The sequence below is a fragment of the Phaenicophaeus curvirostris genome, chromosome 6, assembly GCF_032191515.1.
Source record: "Phaenicophaeus curvirostris isolate KB17595 chromosome 6, BPBGC_Pcur_1.0, whole genome shotgun sequence".
NCBI classification, from domain to species: Eukaryota; Metazoa; Chordata; class Aves; order Cuculiformes; family Cuculidae; genus Phaenicophaeus; species Phaenicophaeus curvirostris.
Genome location: NC_091397.1, coordinates 43,456,454 through 43,476,911, shown reverse-complemented (window position 1 = coordinate 43,476,911; position 20,458 = coordinate 43,456,454). Strand labels below are relative to the sequence as shown.

Genomic DNA, 20,458 nt, shown 5'->3' with positions numbered 1-20,458 from the left:
GCCTTGAACACCTCCAGGGATGGGGCAGCCACAGCTTCCCCTGTGCCACTGCCTCACCCCTTTCATTGTTAAGAAATTCTTCCTTATGTCTAGTGTAAATCTCCCCCTCTCCAGTTTATACCCATTGCTCCTTGTCCGGTCACTACAAGCCTTTGTAAACAGTCCCTCCCCAGCTTTCTTGTAGCCCCTTTGTGAATTGTACTGGAAGTTGCATGCACACTAGGTAGAGCAATCCCCTACGTGCCCTGCATTGCATTAAAGAATACCTTACTTAATAATCAAATTGGCATTGATATTGAGTGTGGCTTTTCACAGAATCACAGAGCTGGCTCCGAATTTCCAAATTAGCAAGGGATTTGACTCCTGTGAAGTTCATAATAACATTAAAATCAGTCCTTGGGAAGTCATAGAAGATGCATAAGATTTCTGATAAAATTTATAAACATGCACGTAAGTGGAAAATACGTTCTGTCCCCAGTTCTTGTCTTGCTGCACATGATGGATGGAGATTGCTCCCCCATGTTGCCCAGCCATTATAAAGGGTGCTTGCTTTCTAAAACTCCAAAACGAGTCGTAGAGAGTTTATTTCCGGTCACAAGTGGTGTCCTTAGAGCTCAGTGCTGGGTTCAGTTCTGTTCAATATCCTTGTCAATGACCTGGATGAAGGGATTGAATGCACCCTTAGCAAGTTTGCAGACGACACTGAACTGGGAGGAAGTGTCGATCTGCTTGAGGGTAGGGAGGCTCTGCAAAGGGATCTGAATAGGCTGGATCAGTGGGCTGAGGCCAACAGGAGGAGGTCCAATAAGACCAAGTGCAGAGTCCTGCACTTGGGACACAAAACCCCTGTGCAGCACTACAGGCTTGGGGAAGAGTGGCTGGGAAGCTGCCTGGCAGAGAAAGACCTGTGGGTGTTAGTTGACAGCTGACTGAACATGAGCCAGCAGTGTGCCCAGGTGGCCAAGAAGGTCAATGGCATCTTGGCTTGTATCAGAAATGGTGTGGCCAGCAGCACCAGGGATTCTGCCCCTGTACTCTGGCTGCACTTCAAGTACTATGTTCAGTTTTGGGCCCTCACTACAAGAGAGACATTGAGGTCCTGGAACGTGTGCAGAGAAGAGTAATGAATCTGGTGAAGGGGCTGGAGAAGGAGTCTTAGGAGGAGCAGCTGAGAGAGCTGGGGTTGTTTAGCCTGGAGGAGGCTGAGGGGAGACACTATTGCTCTGTACAATTGCAGGAAAGGAGGTTGCAGAGAGGTGTATGTTGGTCTCTTATACCAAGTGATAGGTGATAGGTGATAGGACAAGAGGGAATGGTCTCAAGGTGCATCAGGAGGAGTTCAGATTGGACATCAGGAAGAATGTTTTCACAGGAAGGGTCACTGGGCACTGGCACAGGCTGCCCGGAGAGGTGGTTGAGTCCCCATCCCTGGAGGTGTTTAAAAGGCGGGCAGATGAAGTGCTTGGGGACATGATTTAGTAGTGGGCAGGTACGGCTGGTGTTGGCGATCTCAAAGGTCTTTTCCAGCCCGGTGCTTCTATGGTTCTATTTACCTGCGCTTTCGGCACCACTGGCGCCTCCGCCCCCGTCACGTGACCGGCGAGCGTGGCGCTGGGGGTGGCGCCGCGTCATTCCTGACCCACGCGGGCCGCCGTCCGCTCGGCGCTGTTTCCACCCCCCGGACGCCCCTCCCCTCGGCCCGGAAGCGCGCGCGGCGGCGGCGGCCGCCATGAGCAAAAGGAACCAGGTGTCCTACGTGCGGCCGGCCGAGCCCGCCTTCCTGAGCCGCTTCAAGCGGCAGGTCGGGTATCGGGAGGGGCCCACGGTGGAAACCAAGGTAACGGCGCGGCGCGGCCTCCCTCCTTGTGTGCCTGGGCCGCGGCCTGGCCCCTGTTCCCGGGCCCGCGCCGGGAGGAGGAGTTGCTGTTACAAAAAGTGGAACGTTTTTGATTTAAGCTGAAGTAGAGTTCAGTTTCATCTCAGTAATTGCATTTTTTTGAAAGATCGAATGTCCCTCTGCCAGCGTGTTTTCTTTCAAGCAGCTTTTTTTCAGACACTGTTTATTCTTTGGAGATGATAACGCCCTGTGTGATCTGTGCTGAGCAGGTGTGTCTGCTGCTGTCATCACTTAGGTTTGCAGCCTTTCCCTATCTCAGGTGCGAGGTCAGGCAGAGCTGGCTGCAAAGCTCCAACCTAGCAAGAGATTTGACTGTTGGGAAGTTCATAATAACATTAAGATCAGTCTTTGCAAAGTAATAGAACATGCGTAAGATTTCTGGGACAATTTATACACCTGTGAGTGGGAAATCTGTAGTGTCCCCACCTCTCGTCTTGCTGTGCAGGATTGATGGAGATCGCTCCCTCGTGTTCCCCAGCCCTGATTAAGGGTGCTTGCTTCCTAAAACTCCAGAATGAGTCATAGTTTATTTGCTTGCATTTTTGGTATCGGTGCAAAGAGGCAGTGCCCGCTCCATGGAGAGTCCCTGTGGCAGGCACTGGGGTAGCAGCGATGGGAGGGGAGCAGCAGTTTCCCACTGAAAGTGAGCTGGCATCATCTTTGTAGCTTGATTTTTGCCCCTGTGCTGGAGATGAAAGACAACAACAAAATCCAGTGGCCCTCCCCAGTGCTGTTTTTCATAATTGCTGCTGTGGTGCCCTTTGCAGAGCAGCCAGTGCTGACCTGTTGGGGCTCAGGCTTTCTGTGAGGGTAGTGGCAGTGAGGCCCCAGGTTTAAGTGGCCTTGCAAAGACCTGATATGGATTTTTTTAAAAAAAAAAGTGTTTTAAGAGTATAGTAGACAAATAAACTGGAAGGTGCTTAATACCATCTTCACATCAGGTCAGCAGACACAAACTCCCAGCAGGAAGGAAAGGCAGGGGCAGTAACGTTTAGGCCAACTTGTTAAAAGGCAGCCTTTTCAGAGGTTCCTGCTCCGCTTCCCCCAACCTCTGTGTCTGCAATGTGCTTTTGCATGTGTGTTTCCTGCTAACTGTAGGGGTTTGCAGGATGCCTTAAGAATGTGGCCCATCGTTATTTGTGATAAGATGGAATTTGACAGAAAATTATGCTTTCAGTAAATTTAGTATGAACTGTTGCACTTCCTGATGGAGACTGCATCTTGTCTGTCTTGGTTACTTCAGTAGTTGATGGTAATACTATCTATACTTTTCTTTATAAGATTAAATTCGCAGTTCCTATAATATTGCCAAACTTAATGTTGCTGAACTGAAGTTTCCATAACAACAAGTTCATTTATATAAGATTTGATTCCAAATGATTCTTTTGTCTTAGAGCACAGATTTGAGAGACTGGAAACAGGAATGTAGTCTTCCTTGTGTCAGTAATGCTTAACAGTGATTTGGTCAGGCATAACGAAGCCATCAGGGACTCGGTTTCCCTTTCCACTGCTTTGAGTACAACATAGAAGATCCAAATCTGGATCCATGCTTTCTTAAGATTATTGTAGCGTTGTGTGTCAGGCAGCGCTTGTACAGTGAAGATTACAAACAAAAAGAGTAATTTGCCTTTCAAATTCCTACTGTTTTGGTCTTTAATTGAAAGAGCCCATGCTGTTTTTTTTCCAGCGGATGCTATGACTCAGTGATAGAATTGGAGTGTCATTTGGACAAAATATGTTGGGAGGACCTGGCGCTGATACCTGTGCCAGGTCTCACTAACCTAACTGCAAAAATAGAGTACTACCCCAGCCTTGCCTGTTGTGATTTAATGTGGTGATAATAATTGCTTTTATTTCTCTCCTGTCTAGAGAGAGCAGCTTCCGCTTGCAGATGATGATGATAGTGACAATGAAGATGAGCAGCCTCAAGTGGTAACACTGAAAAAAGGGGACTTGACTGCTGAAGAAGCAATGAAAATTAAACAACAAATCAAAGGCACCTTAAAATCAAATGAATCAGGTGAGTTTCAAACTACTAATTTCTTGCTTTGTACAGCCAAAGAGAGAGAACCCGTAAAAGGGAGCTAGATATTTGCTCAGTTTTCTACTGTTTAATCTACCTTTGATTAGTTGTTTTGAATTTTTCAGCTAAATCATTTGGACTTGTGATTCCTAATCGGAAGTTGCTCAGTACGTAACCAAGCTGTCTGGATTTTTATAGTGTTGCAGTTCTGTGCTTCTTGATCATGCTTTATCCTACCTCCAAATACCACCTTAAATCTTTTTTTCTTTTGATTTCACCTGTGTTAATATTTTAACTCATTTTCAGCCAAATTTGACAGTAGAGCGGATGTCTTAAGGGTGATTATATGAGTTCATGAAAGTGAGTGGGCGGAAGGAGAAAACTCAGGTTACTGCTTCAGTAGAAAGAATGGTAGGTGCGGAAGCTCAGTAACATGTTCATTTAACTGACTGGTTCATGTTATTACTTGCTTAAAGTCATCCCCAGTATGTGTTGTAACTTACAAATATATTCAGCAAAGCTCAATGGAATAGTTGAAAATAACAGATGATACGATAGTGCCAACAAACAGCAAGGTATAGAAAAAAATGTTTCTTTCCTGTGAAGAATTAGAAAGCTTTGTCTACGTTACTTAACAGACTTTTCAGGAATGGAAAGATGGAAGTGGTGTGGGAGGGCTGCTGCAGTTAGACAATAAAGATATGAAACTGTAGTTGATGAATACAATTATGTTAAGAATTTTTGTCAGCATTCATCATTCAGATATGGTTGACAAAAATGCTTTGACAGTCCAAAACCTTCCATCATCACACGGGACAAAATGTAGCATTATTTTTATTTTTTCCTGACAGAAAACTTGGTAGATTAAAGGTAGATATTACTGTCTTTAATAGAAATGTCTTGATAGTGAAGAATATAGAACTGGAACTTTGCAGTTATAAAATAGAAAGGCAATTCGTAGAAACTGTCAAACTTTTCCTCGTTGTGGTTGTTTACAAAGGCTGTAAATTGAGTTTAGAGCAGATTAAGAGGCTAACACATAACTACCAAAATGACATCCTTAGCTTCTGTCTTTTTCTCCTATTTGGATTGGAAAATTCAGGTTTGAGCTGTCCTTATGTAGAAGTATGTGTTAAAATTTAAATGGTGAAGATTGTATAAATGTAGAAGTTGAATAGCAGTAGTGGGAGAAAATACACTGAGAAGCTTACATTTTTGAGTAGTAGATTGATGAAAAATTCTTCCTTTTTTATAATATAGTTTATCTTGAAACTAAATAAACTACATCTGGTTTCTTTCTGCAAGTAGACACATGCGTGTTAGGTGTAACCAGATGGTGGCCTGAGAGCTGTCTTTACATAATTTGAACTCTGCTGAGAAATTGTATTCGGCTTTCCACTTAGTTCCTGGTCTCTTTTTATTGAAGTCTAAGCATGTGCTTGGTGTTGGAGTTTATAAAGCTGTCACGTGGTTTCTTTTCAAAAATGGGATCACCCTCCGGGTATTGGGAGAAATTTTGACCTATTGGAAAGAAATGGCGTGATTCTTTCTGAGCATTGGTTTTCTTTTCATATAAGCAACTTGAATTTTGAATGATCACAGTAGGAGGGAAAATGATATTGTAAGGCTGGGCAAAAAGAAGTAGTTGTCCACAAGAATCTATTGAGGTGGTGTCCATGCTGTGAAAAAAGTCCAAAACAGCTACCAAGCTGAATACACAGTATGAAATGGAAGTGTATTTGAATAGAGTAACTGAACTTCTTTGGTCGAAAAGGACATTCTGAAGACACAATTGCATGTAGTGAGGATAGTAGTATTGAGTCCCTGTAGGACTTTGGCAGCTCTGCTTGTTACCCCTTCAGCCCTCAAGTAGTAACTTGAATTTTTATCAAGAAAAAAAAACCACAGTAGAAGGTAGTGGGAGCGTTGAATTGCTATGCTCTGGGGACTGCTGCCCTATCTTCTGGTATTGTGTGACTATTCATTCATCTGCCTTTGTTGTTAATATGAGGTCTTGGCCTTCTTTTAATTTACTGGCTTATGGGAATAAGCAGGGTAAGTGCTACAGTGTGCCTCTGCTAGGGAGAGGACCCTGTGAAATTTTCAATGAAGGTGTGGGTGAGTGTGCTACAGTTGCTGAAGACTGCTTTGAGTCTTTGTACATCTCTGCACTGTCAGTCTGACCTCTGGATTTGAATTCTGATTTCTAGTCAGGTGCAGGTATTTAGGCAGCTGGTTACTTCCAGCTTAATAGAGACAGTTTTGAATAATGTGTTCATTCCTTTTTTTTTTTGATAATCATGAATTCTGAAAACGGGGAATATAAAGGAACTTTAATGGTACATGATTTTGATTACATTCTTGTTGCTTTGATTTTTATCCCAGAGTTGAATTAATTTAATGAGTACTAGACTATAATATATAGCCCTAAATCAGATCATTAGTTAAAATTACGTGAAGCTGAAAAGGCAGCTGGGAAGTAGATTTCCAGGTAATTATTCTTTCCACCATGTTGACGTCAATGCTGAGGCACTTTGGTAGATTGAAAGTAGTACGTTGGTAGCTATTTGTTGTGAATAGAAACTGTTAAGTTTTTGAAAACATAGAAGCTACTCAGTTTTGAGGTTCTGCCCTCTCTTTTATATCTGTAGTGATTGTCTTCATTTGAAGGTCCTTGTCTTCAGGCTTTGTCTGGGGATATTATTCTAGGATTTTCCATAGCTCATTTACAGCCTTTCTCCTTCATTTTCTTGTATAACCCGTTTGACACAGCTATGCTTTTTTTATTTCAGGCACCAGCAGTTTCTGTGACTTGCATTTTCTTTTACAGATTAATAACGCTTTTGCATTAATTTGGCAAAACCAGCTGATCAGCATCCTAGATGCACTTAGCTGCCTCCTAAGGCAGAACAAAATGTAGTGACACTTGTACACTGACTTTTGCAAGTGTAGGCTCAGAAAACGTTTTTATTTAGTACTGAACCTTTCCTGTATGACTGAAGACCCTTCTGTACTGAAATTTTTAGCCATGGAGGATTGACTTCGAGGCTTTTTAAAAAGAAGTCATTTGTTTATCAACAGAATCATTTTGCTTAATATAGTTATGCAGCATTTTATGAACGGTTGCTGCTGGTTCAGAAACAAGAAAAAATGATCTTATCAGAAATTAAATTTGCACAAAAGAAAAGATGGCAATTACTGCAAGATACTTAATCTCAGCATTCATTATAGTCTATGGAATTGTTTTTTCTATGGCTTTTCTAGTTCATCTGGCTTCTGGGACACTGGTACAGGCAGATGACTGAATTTGGCGGAAGGTGTCCTTACTCATTCAAAGTCTTTTGATATTATTCTCGTCTCATTCTTTATTCTGGGGCTGGGGAAGGACAGGAGAGGGGCAAGGAGAATACAGTCCATGCTGTCTTGGGTATTAGAGCTCTTCTCTTAGTTTAAACAGCTGATACATTAGATAGGTATCACAGAGTTCATGCTGTTCTTCATCATGTGAACAGCAGAAATCTAAATCAAAGTTCATTTTAAAATATTTGGGTAACGAAATCATTCACAAGTGTCCCCATAAACAAACGGGACTGAATATCTGAGGAAGACTGGCCTTTTTATCTTCATGATACCAGTACGCATAATTCCTGTAATAAATGCTTCCAAAGGCGTGCATAGAGATTGGTGGCCAGAAAGCACCTGAAGGAGCATGTGAAACTGCTGACCTGAACTTGTAGCCTTAGAAATCATGAAGGAATTCACCAGGTTATGCATTTTTTTTTTCAACCTTTGTCATTGAATAGACGTATATTTTGAAATATTGTTTAGTCAGCCTCTCCTATTGTTCCTGTCAGTTCAGTGGCATTTCTGTTTCCTGTTGTTGCCTCATTGACCCATGCAGACAGAAACTGCTGAAAAATGTTGCTGCTAACTACACAAATGACTACTACATAAAAATACAATAAACAGAAGGGCAGTGTTTCTTTTTCAGACCCTAATTGCTACTTATCTTGTAATATATAACGTGATTAAAAGTGAAGAGTAAAATTCCTGAATTTATGGCTTCTTAAGTTGATGTCACTTGCAAAGTGAGTTTTCAGCTCAGCGTCTGATTGTGCCCAATCAGACATTTAGCTGAGAAGTGTATAAGTTTGTGATCAGGTAAAAGCAGCAGTGACGAACAGTCAGAATTTGAACTGCTAGTATATTTTTTTGATTCCTCTCAGAAGTGGGTTTTATTGTTTCTCCTGTAATGCTTTAATGGTGGTTGAATTTTACTTCAATGTGTTTATCAGAAATCCTGCTTTCCATAATTTGTAATGCTGATACAGTCTTTTATCAGGACTCTTTTAAAAAACTGCCAACACTGAGACTGTTTCTTCCATCTCTTCTTTGTGTTGCTTAATACAAGTCAGGTTTTGGAGGTCATCAATAGAACAAAAAAAAGACAGCTGATATGTAAGCATCTGGTAAAATTAAAAAGGATTAGGTGAAGCCTTTACTAGCTGGAAAAGGCAGTCTGAACAAATCAACACATTTTTTTTGAGCTGTTACGTAACTTTCTTTCATAAACCATAGTATGTCCTCCCTCTTTCCACAAGTTGCTTAGGTAAGGCTAAGCCGGCTGTGTTTCTTCATCTGCTTCACTCTTGGCCAAGCACTGCCAATGCATCATATCTCTCTGAAGCTGGCCTGGGCTTCCTGCCGAAAGAAATGTCCTTGAGCATATAATGAAATTGTGACAGTGTTTAACCAGGCCAAGAGCTAAAATATTTTCCTTTGATGCAGAATGATCCGCAAATAGTATTGAGGCCCTGGAGGTGAGAGCTGAGCTAGTTGCCATTTGGTGGAGTTTTTAAGCTTTGCTCTGTTTATACACTTTGCTTATTAAGAATTTAAACTCATATTGCATACACACCTATCAGTTTCTCCATCTGGTAGACAAGATAAAATGATTTTGTGCAGTTCACAACATGGGTAGCAGGAGACTGGAGTGTAAAATTGAATTTTTTTATTTCCTTTTTTTATATGAGTACATAGGTATTTATCTGATTTATTTTATGGATATGCTTTTGTTAGGTTTTTAGCGGTTTGGTTTTTCAATTTACCATTCTAGAAAAACGTAATTGCTCTTTCAAAGAGTGTCCAAGAGACTTGTTTTTTATGCTTCTCATGATTATTCAGTAGCTGGTTGCTTTGAAGTCCTATTTCCACAGCTGTACTGGTACTGTATACAGTCTGCGTGCTGGCTGGCTCAAGTATATCGACAGCTGCACCTGCTTATAAGTGAACTTATTCTGACAGATGCCTTTTTTTTTTTTTTTTCCCCAGAATGTGGCTTATATCATGTGCCTTGGATCTTGTTTAAGTTAGATCTGGGTTTTCAAATAAAGATTGTAGCTAACCAGCAGTAAGGGGATTAACTTAAACTTTAGAGCCCCAAAGTAGAGACAGTTATATGGAAAAATATTTTGAATTTTTAATCCAGCTTCTGAGAAAAATCGTACATAGTGCATTTTGATTGAGTGAGTGTGATATGTTTTCAGAAATAGTTACTTTTCTGTGCCAGAATTTACCATAGCCCCTTCCTGAACTTCTCTATCCCATGTACAGCATCTAAACACCTAAACTTTCCATGCAGAATTCGCAACAGAACTGTTGACAGGTATGCTTGTATCTATAGTTTATTATTGCTACTAGTTCCTTGTAACTGTAATGTGTTTCTAATGCACCAGTAATGAAATGTTTTCCCCAAATGTGGTTATTTTCTGCCAAGTAGTGTTCTCATAAACTACTGCAGAAGCGTGTGTTATGTAGAAGTCACTGACAGAATTGGCACTTATTTTTTTTATGCTAGATTTCTTCTTAAAAAGAATCAGTGAAACTTAAGGAATTATGAGTGGAGTTTCCTGATGAGGTTGATGGTCTTAATTTGTACACGCAATAAGACACCAGATTTAATAATTTTATTGTTTGGAGTATGCACTGAAGAGTGTTTGAGCCAGTGATGTGCATGATAACATTGAAATATTAGGCTTCTAACATAATGCTTATGAATTGAGGAAAGAATTAATGCTAAAGGCAAAAGATATTTATTGGTTATAATTAAATAGTATGTAATCTTGTCCACCATATGCGTATTGTTAGGAAATGTCTGCTGAATAATGAATTTCACAAAAGTAATTCAGGAAAAATGTCCTGCACAGAACTTAGGGTTCCTTAACTTCCTGTTACATACACATCATAAAAATTACGAAGTACTGCAGTACAAGCCTTTGTATTTGGTTTATGCCTTACAATTACACTTCTTTTTTTCCAGAAATGGTGCCTTGATGCTGTTACTTGTGCAGTAGCTTTCCTCCTCTGCCTCATAATCCCGTTTTTTTAAATTGTTTTAAAATTAGTTGTCGTTTTTCAAATTGTTGTTTGTTCCAGTACACACAGAGGAGCAGGATCAGTAATTTTGCAGGTATGAAGAAATCCTAAAACTTTTCATCTTATGTGATAATAGAAGGCGGGTTTATGACCATGTGATCTTTTTCACTGTCTCAGCAGTACAGAGTGTATTAGAAGAAAAAGAAAAGCTTTGTCTTGTATATGTGCCATTTTGTTCTTGAAAGAGATACCATAAGTAGCTGAACTAAGTACATTTGTTGTCATGGATTTTACAAATAGTCAAGTGGAATTAGAGGATCCTATAAAGTTGTCCTTTCCATTTTGATAAGTGGATGCGGCTGGATTGTGTGGGGAAAGCTCTACTGTTCACAGTATGTACTGAGTTAAAGCTCTGGTTAGTGAAAACCCATTTCTGAGAGGAACTGCAGGAGAACTGTCTTCAAGGGCTGGTTGCCATGGAGCAGATGTGTGTGCAGGAAGGACATTGATCGGCACAGACTTTGTGGCCAAAAAATACATTTTCATGATTGTTGTATCCTATCAAAGGTCTCGCTGATCTTGGTTCTGAGGAAAAAGAAAAGAAAATAGCGAACATCTGTATGCGTGTGTGAACATGTGCAGATGAGTTCTGATTTTACTGTCTTTGTTATAGATGGTGAACCAGAACCTGCTGATGGAAAAATTATGTTCAGAAAACCAGCCAAACGTTCATCAGAGAAGGTTTTGGACTTCAATGTAAGTTCAAGTAAGAAGATGAAAGAGGCAAAGAAAATTAAGAGAGAAGCAACTACTCCTCAGAGTACAGCTAAGCAAATAAAAAATAGCAGTCTTCTCTCATTTGATGACGAGGAAAATGATGATTAGAAATCGTACTCTTGCATGTTTTGCTTACCCTTTTAGGGATCCGAGTAAGACTGAGTGCTTTCCTAGGAACTGAAGCATGGTGTCCAAGACTTCTCTTACTCTATTATGGTCCAACTAGAGAAACATGGTATAGAACTAGCAAGAGTCTCTGCAGTTCAGGTGGAACTGTATGAACAGCGTATCGTCTTTATTTTAAAAGAGTTTAGCCATCTGTGTAAAAGCTATTTGAGGTCACAAATGAGTAGCAAAATATATGTGTACATATCTAGCTTATATAAATTTGCAATCAATAAATTTTAAAATGTCCTCCATTACTAAAATATGTTTCCTCTCTATTTACTGGCCTTAGTTGACATTTGTGTGGTTTTTACCTGTTACTGTTGCCATTCAAAAGAGAGCCTTCCTTGCTGTAGAACAGAGACTGAAGTTTTCTGTTTTATAATTTAACAGAAGTTGCACTACCTTTTGCATGTGTAGTTTGGCTCATTAGCTCTTTGCAGAGCCTTTGCAGTAAGAAAGCCTGCAGTTGCTAAAGTCATCTGGTCTTAATCCTATCTTTGGTGAATGCTGTCTAAGAAGCATCAAATTAATTTGACTTGCTGGTGTTAGCAAAATATAAAAACTTTGATTGTAGTTGATGGTATCAATGCAAAAGAAACGCGTAAACCCTTGGAGATAGTGCATGTTGATCATCACACTGATGGGCTCTGTGATGGGAATTTTTTTGAAGTATATTTCCAATTTGCTACATATGTGTTCATAATTATTTGGGATCTCAAAGAGCTTATTTTAAAAACATGTATTTTGTCTTTAAGCTGTGAAAACATTATTTTGGTTTTCTTCAAGTAGAAAATTGTAAACAGGAAATTTAAGTCAAGTAATGTTACAGTTGTGATAAAAAGTGCTAAAATTTTTTTAGTTGCCCTTATGCAGTACATAAAGGGGACCTTTTATGTAAGAGGATGTGCTGAAATTCAAAGTAACATTGAGAACTGATGGAACTGAGGAGAACGTGGTGGTGGAAATGGGACTAGTGACTTTAAAATTATTTGGAAGTATGTTACATTCTGTAACCATATTTTAGCAAGACCTGAGACTACTGCAGGATTACAGTGTACAAAGCAGTGAAAACAGTTCTGCTGCATGACAGGACATTCACAATTATTTGGGCCATAAAGCTTCATTGAGGAGCAAATTTGAAGTTTCTGTGTGAAACAGCTGGTTTTAGTTTGTTAATCTGGTATTAAACAATAAATTTTGTTTGCTATAAATGGTTCAAAGATATTTTAATGGAAGTTTCACTGCATAAAATGTTGGGTTTTTTTTTTTGTCACCTGATAATGAAGCCTCCTATGACTGCTGCGTGTCTCTGACTTTTACCTGTCTCCATACATATCACCTTCCTGCAGCATCGGGAAGTCTGCATACTATTTCACACTAATTGTGTGAGTGCGGGTAACCCTGATTTTGAAAATTGATAGATCTGTGTCTTTTCAGAAAATTATTCTATGACGGATATTAAGTGCCTGTTGTAGCACTGGTCTGATATTACAACTGCCAGTGAGGTGCAGTGTGACAACCTGGTTATTCCCATGAGGACATGTTACATTTGAAATTAACATTTGTCTGCTCTGCATATGTAAAAAAGAAAATCAAACATAGGAAAGAAGGAATACAGAATCAAAGGTTCCCAGGGATTAATGTTTCAATTTAGTTTGTATACTTAAAACTTTGTTTGAATACATCAGTAATATATATATGAACCCATGAGAAATCTTGTAGCATTACAGTACACTGAAGGAATATTTAAGTATATTTCAACAACTGAGTAAATGCTCTGACTTGCTAAGACTCATCTGAAAGAATGAATTAACCATTGACTGCTTACTTAAACTTTTCTGGTTCTGTTCATCAGCACAAAAATATACTTGCTTATGTTTTTCTTGCACAGCCTAGAGGCTCTTCACTTTAGCTGTGAGGCAGTTTAAGAGACATGGCTATCAAGAGATAAACACTTGTCAAGGATCAGAGAGAATTTGGATTTACCTTAAAATTAGAGATGGCCTCCCAAACATGCAGCTGATTTGGCATGTTCAAAATAAGATTGAGGTCTTGTTTGAATCTGGTTCGTAACTGCATTTAAACAAAAATAGCCATTTCTAGTGAAAACCTTGTGAGACACTAGTCCAGTAAAAAGAGAGTTACTACAAAGTACTGGGTGCAGTGCTTCTGCTTAATCGTGTTTCTTGCCCTACAACTTCATGACAGACGTCTGGAATGCAAATAAATTAATTGGGTTTACTTGGAAATAATATAATGAAAAGCATGTTGTTCTTCAGGCGACACAGCAGGGGAAGGAAAGGTGGATATGGAAAACCAGCTTCTTTCCCTTATTCTGACTGTGATTTGTAGTGTTCTGATCAGGAGGACACCTTTGTATTCATTGTATTTCGCTCCTACTTCACCTAACAACAACTAATTGGATATATTTATTAAGCGGTGTGAGTGATGCACAAAAGCGTTTTAGTCAAGTAGACGTGAAAATTTAGTGTTCTTAATGTGACACACCAGGAAAATTACACACGCCATCAACTCCCCATGAAACCTGTGACTAAAGAGAACAATCACTTGTTCATTTAGGCAAGAAATGTGAAACTGTCTTAAGCAATCACCTGCCTTAAGCAGTGGGTCATGGAAAAATAATAATTGCAAGAACTTTCTAATAAAAGAGAAGCCAAAGTGCGCACATGGAACATGGGGGTAGGACCAGAATGGACAATTATCCTGGCTTTTTCTTTCTCTTCCCTGCCCTCATCCCAAGTCCCTTTTCCCTTCTGTAAAGGGGAGTGTATATGTATTTTTTTTCCTTGTGGAGCTTGCTCAACTAAGTATAAGAGAAGTACTGTGGAGAAGCAAGGTGAAAGTAGCTGTGGCCTGTTACCTAATATGGGAATCTTGTACAGTTTTTATTAATAATAAAATCTTCAAAATTTCCCAGATCATTAAGACTCCAAAACATTTATTGATGGTGGTGTTAATTCTCGTTCTTCTCAGCTGATCAGTAAGCCAGAACAAACCTGCTGAACTGTAGTAGCATTACAGCAATGGATGCTTTTTATGTTGCATAGGTGCTTGCATACCATCAGGAAACAGAATCACAGAATCACAGAATAACCAGGTTGGAAGAGACCCACCGGATCATCGAGTCCAACCGTTCCTATCAAACACTAAACCATATCCCTCAGCACCTCGTCCACCCATGCCTTAAACACCTCCAGGGAAGGTGAATCAACCACCTCCCTGGGCAGCCTGTTCCAGTGCCCAATGACCCTTTCTGTAAAGAATTTTTTCCTAACGTCCAGCCTAAACCTCCCCTGGCGGAGCTTGAGGCCATTCCCTCTTGTCCTGTCCTCTGTCACTTGGGAGAAGAGGCCAGCACCCTCCTCTCTACAACCTCCTTTCAGGTAGTTGTAGAGAGCAATGAGGTCACCCCTCAGCCTCCTCTTCTCCAGGAGGACGTGGGATGCTTTGTCACCTTTATTTTTTTTTTATTTTGAAGAAACAGAATCTTTCTCTAATGATAGAAATCAAGATGCATCATCAAGAATGATGCATTATTGAGACAAAAAGTGCAAAGACATGGGACGAAATGAGCAAGAAAATGTGTGTGTGGGCAGGTGGTCCAGGAGTTCCTGCCCTTGGTTTTATTTCTAGCTTGTCTGGTAAGGTTAATTTTTCTCAAGTAAAAGGAAATTTGTTAGACTGCAAATGTTCATTTTGTTAGCCTGAACAGGAAGGGATGAGTCAGAATTCTATTCTGATAAGTTTTGTGTCCCACACTCTTCCTGGAAATATAATTTGGAGGATCAAAGGCTGTGTTTTGCAGACACTGAACACAAGAAGCCTGTATTTAGCTATTTTAATTACACATTTTGTTAAGTTTCATCACAGGACTTAATGTCTTTTTTTACAGTGCTTCAGTACATAATCCTGTTAGGAAGCTGCAGATTTATAATGAAGCAGGAAGTAGCAATGTCATCATTTCAGCTGATTGTTTCCCTTGTGCTGTGGTGCGTTAACTAAATAATGCTTCGCTTGGCTGTGTAGAGCCAATTGCATTCTCAAGGACATTGGGCATGCCTGAAGTTGAGTCATTACTTTTAGTATAGCACAAGAGGTATGATATGCAGTCTCAGCAAGTGTTTATCCATTGAAGTTGGTTAATAGCCTATAGCCTTCTCCTGGGGCAAGATGCCATAAATCAATCCTTCGTGCATTCAGCAAACAGAAGGGTTGGTGTATCAACTGCCTCTTCAATATCATCCCTTTATTCCCATTCATAGAGTGAGGTGTTAATTTGTAAAGAGGTTTTTCATGTCATAGCCCTCCCTTTCCATTCTGACTTCCTTGAGAGCATTCCAGAGGCAGAAGTCACAAGAATAGCCATTAAAACCAAGGGAGACACCACAGGGTTTTACGTGAATGACTGCAACCTTCTGTAGACTTCTTCAAGATTTTGAGAAACTATAAACTCTCAGAGCCAGCCTCTGGGAAGTAAATTCCTCCTGGGGAAAATGGATGGAACCAGTCAGGAAAATTACAAAATATTGAATTCTACAGTGTTCACCGCATTATTGCTTCTCATTTTTTGTTGCAGGTAAAGCAACAGATGGTAAAAACAGTTTTTCCTCTATCAGGAGATGGGATGTGGCTTTGGTGCCATTCCAATCCATATGGCAGAGGATTCCTTTTCCTTGACTCCCATGGCACTCCTCAGTGCAATGCCTGATTAGTCAAGGCCATGGGCGAGAGGGAGCTACCTTGTACTAGGCACAAGTTATTAGAGGAAGGTGTTGTCGAGCCTCCGTGGGGTAACAGTGATCACTGCACACTTTTAGTTTTGATGTCATGAAAGAGTTGTTCCCTTAGGGACAACACAGTAACGACAAACTTTAAAAGGGCAGATTATAAAACTATGAGGAAAATGGTTAACAGCAGGCTGAAGGGCAAAGAGAGGTACTTAAAAACCATAGAGATCTGCCTGGAGGCTATTTAAGAACATTGTATTAGAGGCACAGATGGTTTGTATACCTCTGAGCAAAAACGCAGCGTATAAGGAAGAATGAAACTCACAGGGTTACGCAGGAGAAAAACGTGAGTATAGAAAGGTTGAAAACTCATGCCTTACAAATGATGATTGTCTGAAAGACAGACTAGGAAATGTTATCGGGAGAGTGGCAAGAGCTGGAGAAGTGTCAGTGCTAAGGAAAAGGCTGTAGTAGCTGTTGACTTTGGATTCCCAGAACGAAACACCGCAAAGAGTGATTCTGATAATGTCCTGAGCACTTTGCCTTTGAAAACTGGTGCTACTCCAGGTGCGACATCACCAGAAAAAAACAAGGAGGCTCTTAGTCTGAGTTAGCTAGTACAACCCAAAATCTCAATAAAGCCAAAGTAGTCCACAGTTTTAATGTGTGACTAGGGCGGATTTAAGAGTCAAGGAGCCCATTCAAGCATAGTTTCTCTGTACTAGGACTTTAATTTCATCTTGTGTTAGATTCCGTGCCAAAAATTATGTTTTTAATCTTTGCCAAAGAAGGTAGAGATAAAAAAAACCAAACAACCAAACACTCCCAACAACCTCTAATTTTAGTAAAAGTAGAAAGCCTACATTCGTTCTGGTGCAGTGTTGGGCTGAGAGAGAGACTGATAAGGATGCAGCGAGGTTTGCAGAGTTTTTTCTGCACCAATGTGTAATTGGGCAGATGCAGCATTTAGTTGTCATGCATCCGAGAACAGGGACACACTGATTATAAGTTAGAAGGGGAACATTTCAAGTATTACAAATCTGATGATGTGTGCAAAAAAAAGTGTCCTTGTGAAATATATGAAAGTTATTTTCTGGTTTAAAACCAAGGAACAGCAAGGGAAGGTTAGAACAACTCCTTTGGCAATAAAAACTTGACGTGCACAGTCTCAGGGGGATTAGAGACCTGGCATCTAGGCTGTTTTATTCTGCCCTGTTAAATTGAAACAAACAATTCAGCTGCCTGAGTCTCTTCTTTTCTCCTCTAGCGTGCCAACGATCTCGAGAGAAGAGATTAAGCATTGTTCTGATCAGTGCCGCAGCAGCAGTTTTATAATTTAAGGGCTGCATAAAATTTATGGAGCACTGAGAAGAGCTTAAATCAATTTCATGATTTTCATAAATTATTGCAGGCAGACTGTGTTTGTGTAGAGAGCTGGTGGTGTTTGAGCTTTTTATTGAATGGACAACAGCATTCAAAACAGGGATTTTGAAAGGCACCTGTGGGAATTATGCATTTGACTTTGATGGGAGCTGGAAGATTTGCTCCTTTGAGCTACTTCATATTCCACGATTAATTTTTAATCATGCAAAATTGTTTCAAAAACTGGATAAAAATGAAAGTTCTAGGAAAGTCAAATTCAGAGCAATTTTTAAAATTTCACTTAAATGCTTGACGTGCAGTGGGTGAGTAACTCCTAATTCTATATCATGTGAAAATCCACTTTGGTACTTGAAGAGTTAACCCTTTTCTTACCACAGTGTCCTTTGAGGTTATTGTTTAGGCCCCATTACTTTGAGGAAGCATGTTCTTTCTCTGCTTGAGGCTGTACCTGCAAATTACTCCAGCCGCTACAGAGAAGGCTCTGCCAGTAGTGCAGAAAGAGAAACAATGCCTGGTTCCTCGTAGCACCTTTCAAGATAATGTAATAGGACAAATATAATTCCATACATTACAGACATAAAGAAGGCATGACCTTCCCTTCTGGACAACTGACCAATGTTGAGCTCATAAGATACAGTTCCCACTACATCCCAGTTTGAGTATTATTGGTGATTCAAAGACCCCTTCAGTCACTGGGCATTATGCCCATTAGGATACAGATGTTGAAGACCTTTCATCATATCAGGATACCTCTGAGCTATAACATTTGTTGCTTAATTTTCTGTATTTTCAACTTTGCCATCTCCTCTAAAATTAAAGAAATCATCATGTTTCAGGTTATCGCAGACTGAAAATTCTAAATATGGCATTAATGGGAAGAATTGTTGCTGAATTCCTCTGTGCTGGATGGGCAGCTTGGGCTAAATTATTTTCTGATATTACTCCATCATTCTTCCTAAAATGCTACTGATAGATATGAGCTCCTTACTAAACCTGAACAAGATATTCTGAGGTAAACAGGTTTAAATTCGAGGAAGTGAAGTGTTGAACGCTCCAGGGTCTTGCCACTGAATTCCTACAGCCAGCAACATACATAATTGATGAGAGTGAGTGACTCAGTGGTCATTCTCCAGGAAGGGATCTGTGACTGCTGTGAATTAAAAACTGAGGACAGGCCACAGCATGAGGAAAGCTGACGTGATTTCAGCTCCATAACTAATGTGTCATGAACAAGAAATGTGAAGTAATACTGCTACATGTATTCTCTGCTTCAGACCTCAGACAGAGCAATACATCTTCTTTTGTGCACTATACTTCAAAAATGACAAATGTAGACCAATTGGGAAGTCCAGCTATTGATCAGAAGTCTAGAAAATGTGACCTGTGAGGACTGAGAGAAGTGGGTTTCTACATCTAGAAAAAGGAGATGCAGGAGAGGGAATAAGGATACGATACTAGTCTTTAGATATGTAAAGCTTGCTGCAAAGAGGAAAGTAATAATTGGTTCTCCATGTCCACTGGGAATACAAAAAGAACTAATGGGTTTAAATTGCAGCAAAGGAGATTTAAGGAAGACATTAGGACAGACTTTCTAGCTGTTAACAGTAGTGAAGTACTGAAAAAGATTGCCCGGGGAGGTTATGGGATCTTCATTGCCATTTTCAGAACAAGTTAGACAAACATCTGTCAGGAATGATTTGGGTATAATTGATCCTGCCTTAGGGCAGAGGGCTGGACTAGTTGACCTCACAAGGTCCCTTCCAGGCCTATTTTCTATGGTTCTGTCATTAGGAAGGCTGATGTGGCATTCCTAGGACCTCATCATTCCTTTTAAAAGCAAAATCATGCTACAGCAATGCTGAGAGTCAGATTTAAACTGGCAATACCTGGGAAAATTCAAAGCTTAAGGTTGATAGCCCACCTTTAATTATTAACACTTGAATGCATGTAACACTTGTTCAAAGGCTGAATACTTGGAAGTTACACATCTGAGTCTTTTATGACCAGACCATGGTCTTTTTAATAGCGTAAGAATCCATTTCTTCTAACATGTATTTATCTTACATATTGCAACTTCCGTTTCATCATTTGAGTAAATTGCAGGAATTGGTCTTTAGCGTCTAACATATTCCAGGTGGGGTCACTCTCATTTCACACGCCGTCATGCATTTGGCCACATGCTATGCTTCCACTCACTCACTCCAAAGCTCATTCTTCCACTCCAATTTATCATGACGCTTGTGCTCAGCTTCGTTACGTGGCTGTGTTTAATTCACTCATGCTGATGTTAGCGCAATGGGTACATTTCCTTCCATGCTCAGACACTGCATAGTCCTCCTGCTGCTTTCTGCTCACATGTTCTTTTATTCCTGTTGATAAATTTCATTTTCATCTGTCTTTTGCTGCTTTCCTTTCAAGCTGTGCTTGCATTACAAACTGCGGTTCAGCAGTTTAGCAATTGGATTGCATCCAAATATTACCAAATGTCACATCTTTTAATATCAGGCAGAGCAGCTTGAATTTTCTTCCTTGGAGTGCTGTAAAAGACACACTGGCATGTTTTCTGTGCAAATGCCAAAAAAAAAAAAAAAAGAAAAAGAAAAAAAAAGTTTAACAAAAGATGGGGGGGGGGGGGTGTGAAACAAGCTGAGATGTCTGTATTGCCAGAATTTTGTATTTTCCCTGATTTCAGGTTTTAGTTCATGACCTGGCTGCTGATTTATGTAACTCAGTGGAACTATGCCAGTTTTGAGCAGCCAAGAATTTGGCACTGTCACTTTGGTGACTGGTGGTACCTTGGTATTCAGTAATGTGACCCCGTATGTTTTTCTCCTCAAAGGCCAGGTCTGGCCATTGATGATCACAGTATTGCCAAGTCATCAGGTTCTAAAAAGTCGTATGTCAGCTGTGAAATGGACACACACATGCTCACATAAATGTATGTGTGTATGCATTGTTTATTTGATTTGCGTTTGGCCCTTCAGCATTCATGGCTTTTGAGCTTTTCTCTACAGCTACATGGAGAATAGAAAATAAAGTAAAAATAAAAGCAAAAGCAGAATAAAACTGGGCTTTTCACATAATCAC

At 40.0% G+C, this 20,458-nt stretch overlaps 2 protein-coding genes across 3 annotated transcripts in view; one reads left to right on the top strand and one right to left on the bottom strand.

Moving 5' to 3' along the window:
* Positions 1–1,731, bottom strand: part of KIF15 (kinesin family member 15) — a 37,755-nt gene extending 36,024 nt beyond the window's left edge. Inside the window, exon 1 of the mRNA XM_069860397.1 lies at positions 1,554–1,731. Within this exon, the coding sequence (XP_069716498.1) occupies positions 1,554–1,731 (178 nt within the window). The remainder of the gene's footprint in view (positions 1–1,553) is intronic.
* Positions 1,696–14,179, top strand: KIAA1143 (KIAA1143 ortholog). Of its 2 annotated transcripts, none has more exons than XM_069859983.1 (3): positions 1,696–1,837; positions 3,767–3,917; positions 10,969–14,179. In XM_069859983.1, exons 1-3 carry the CDS (start codon positions 1,730–1,732, stop codon positions 11,178–11,180), a joined length of 471 nt encoding a protein of 156 aa, XP_069716084.1. In that variant the 5' UTR covers positions 1,696–1,729; the 3' UTR covers positions 11,181–14,179. The 2 variants fall into 2 exon arrangements, with proteins under 2 accessions (XP_069716084.1, XP_069716085.1); XM_069859984.1 differs by lacking the exon at positions 1,696–1,837 and adding an exon at positions 2,021–2,106.
* The last annotated feature ends 6,279 nt before the right edge of the window (positions 14,180–20,458 follow it).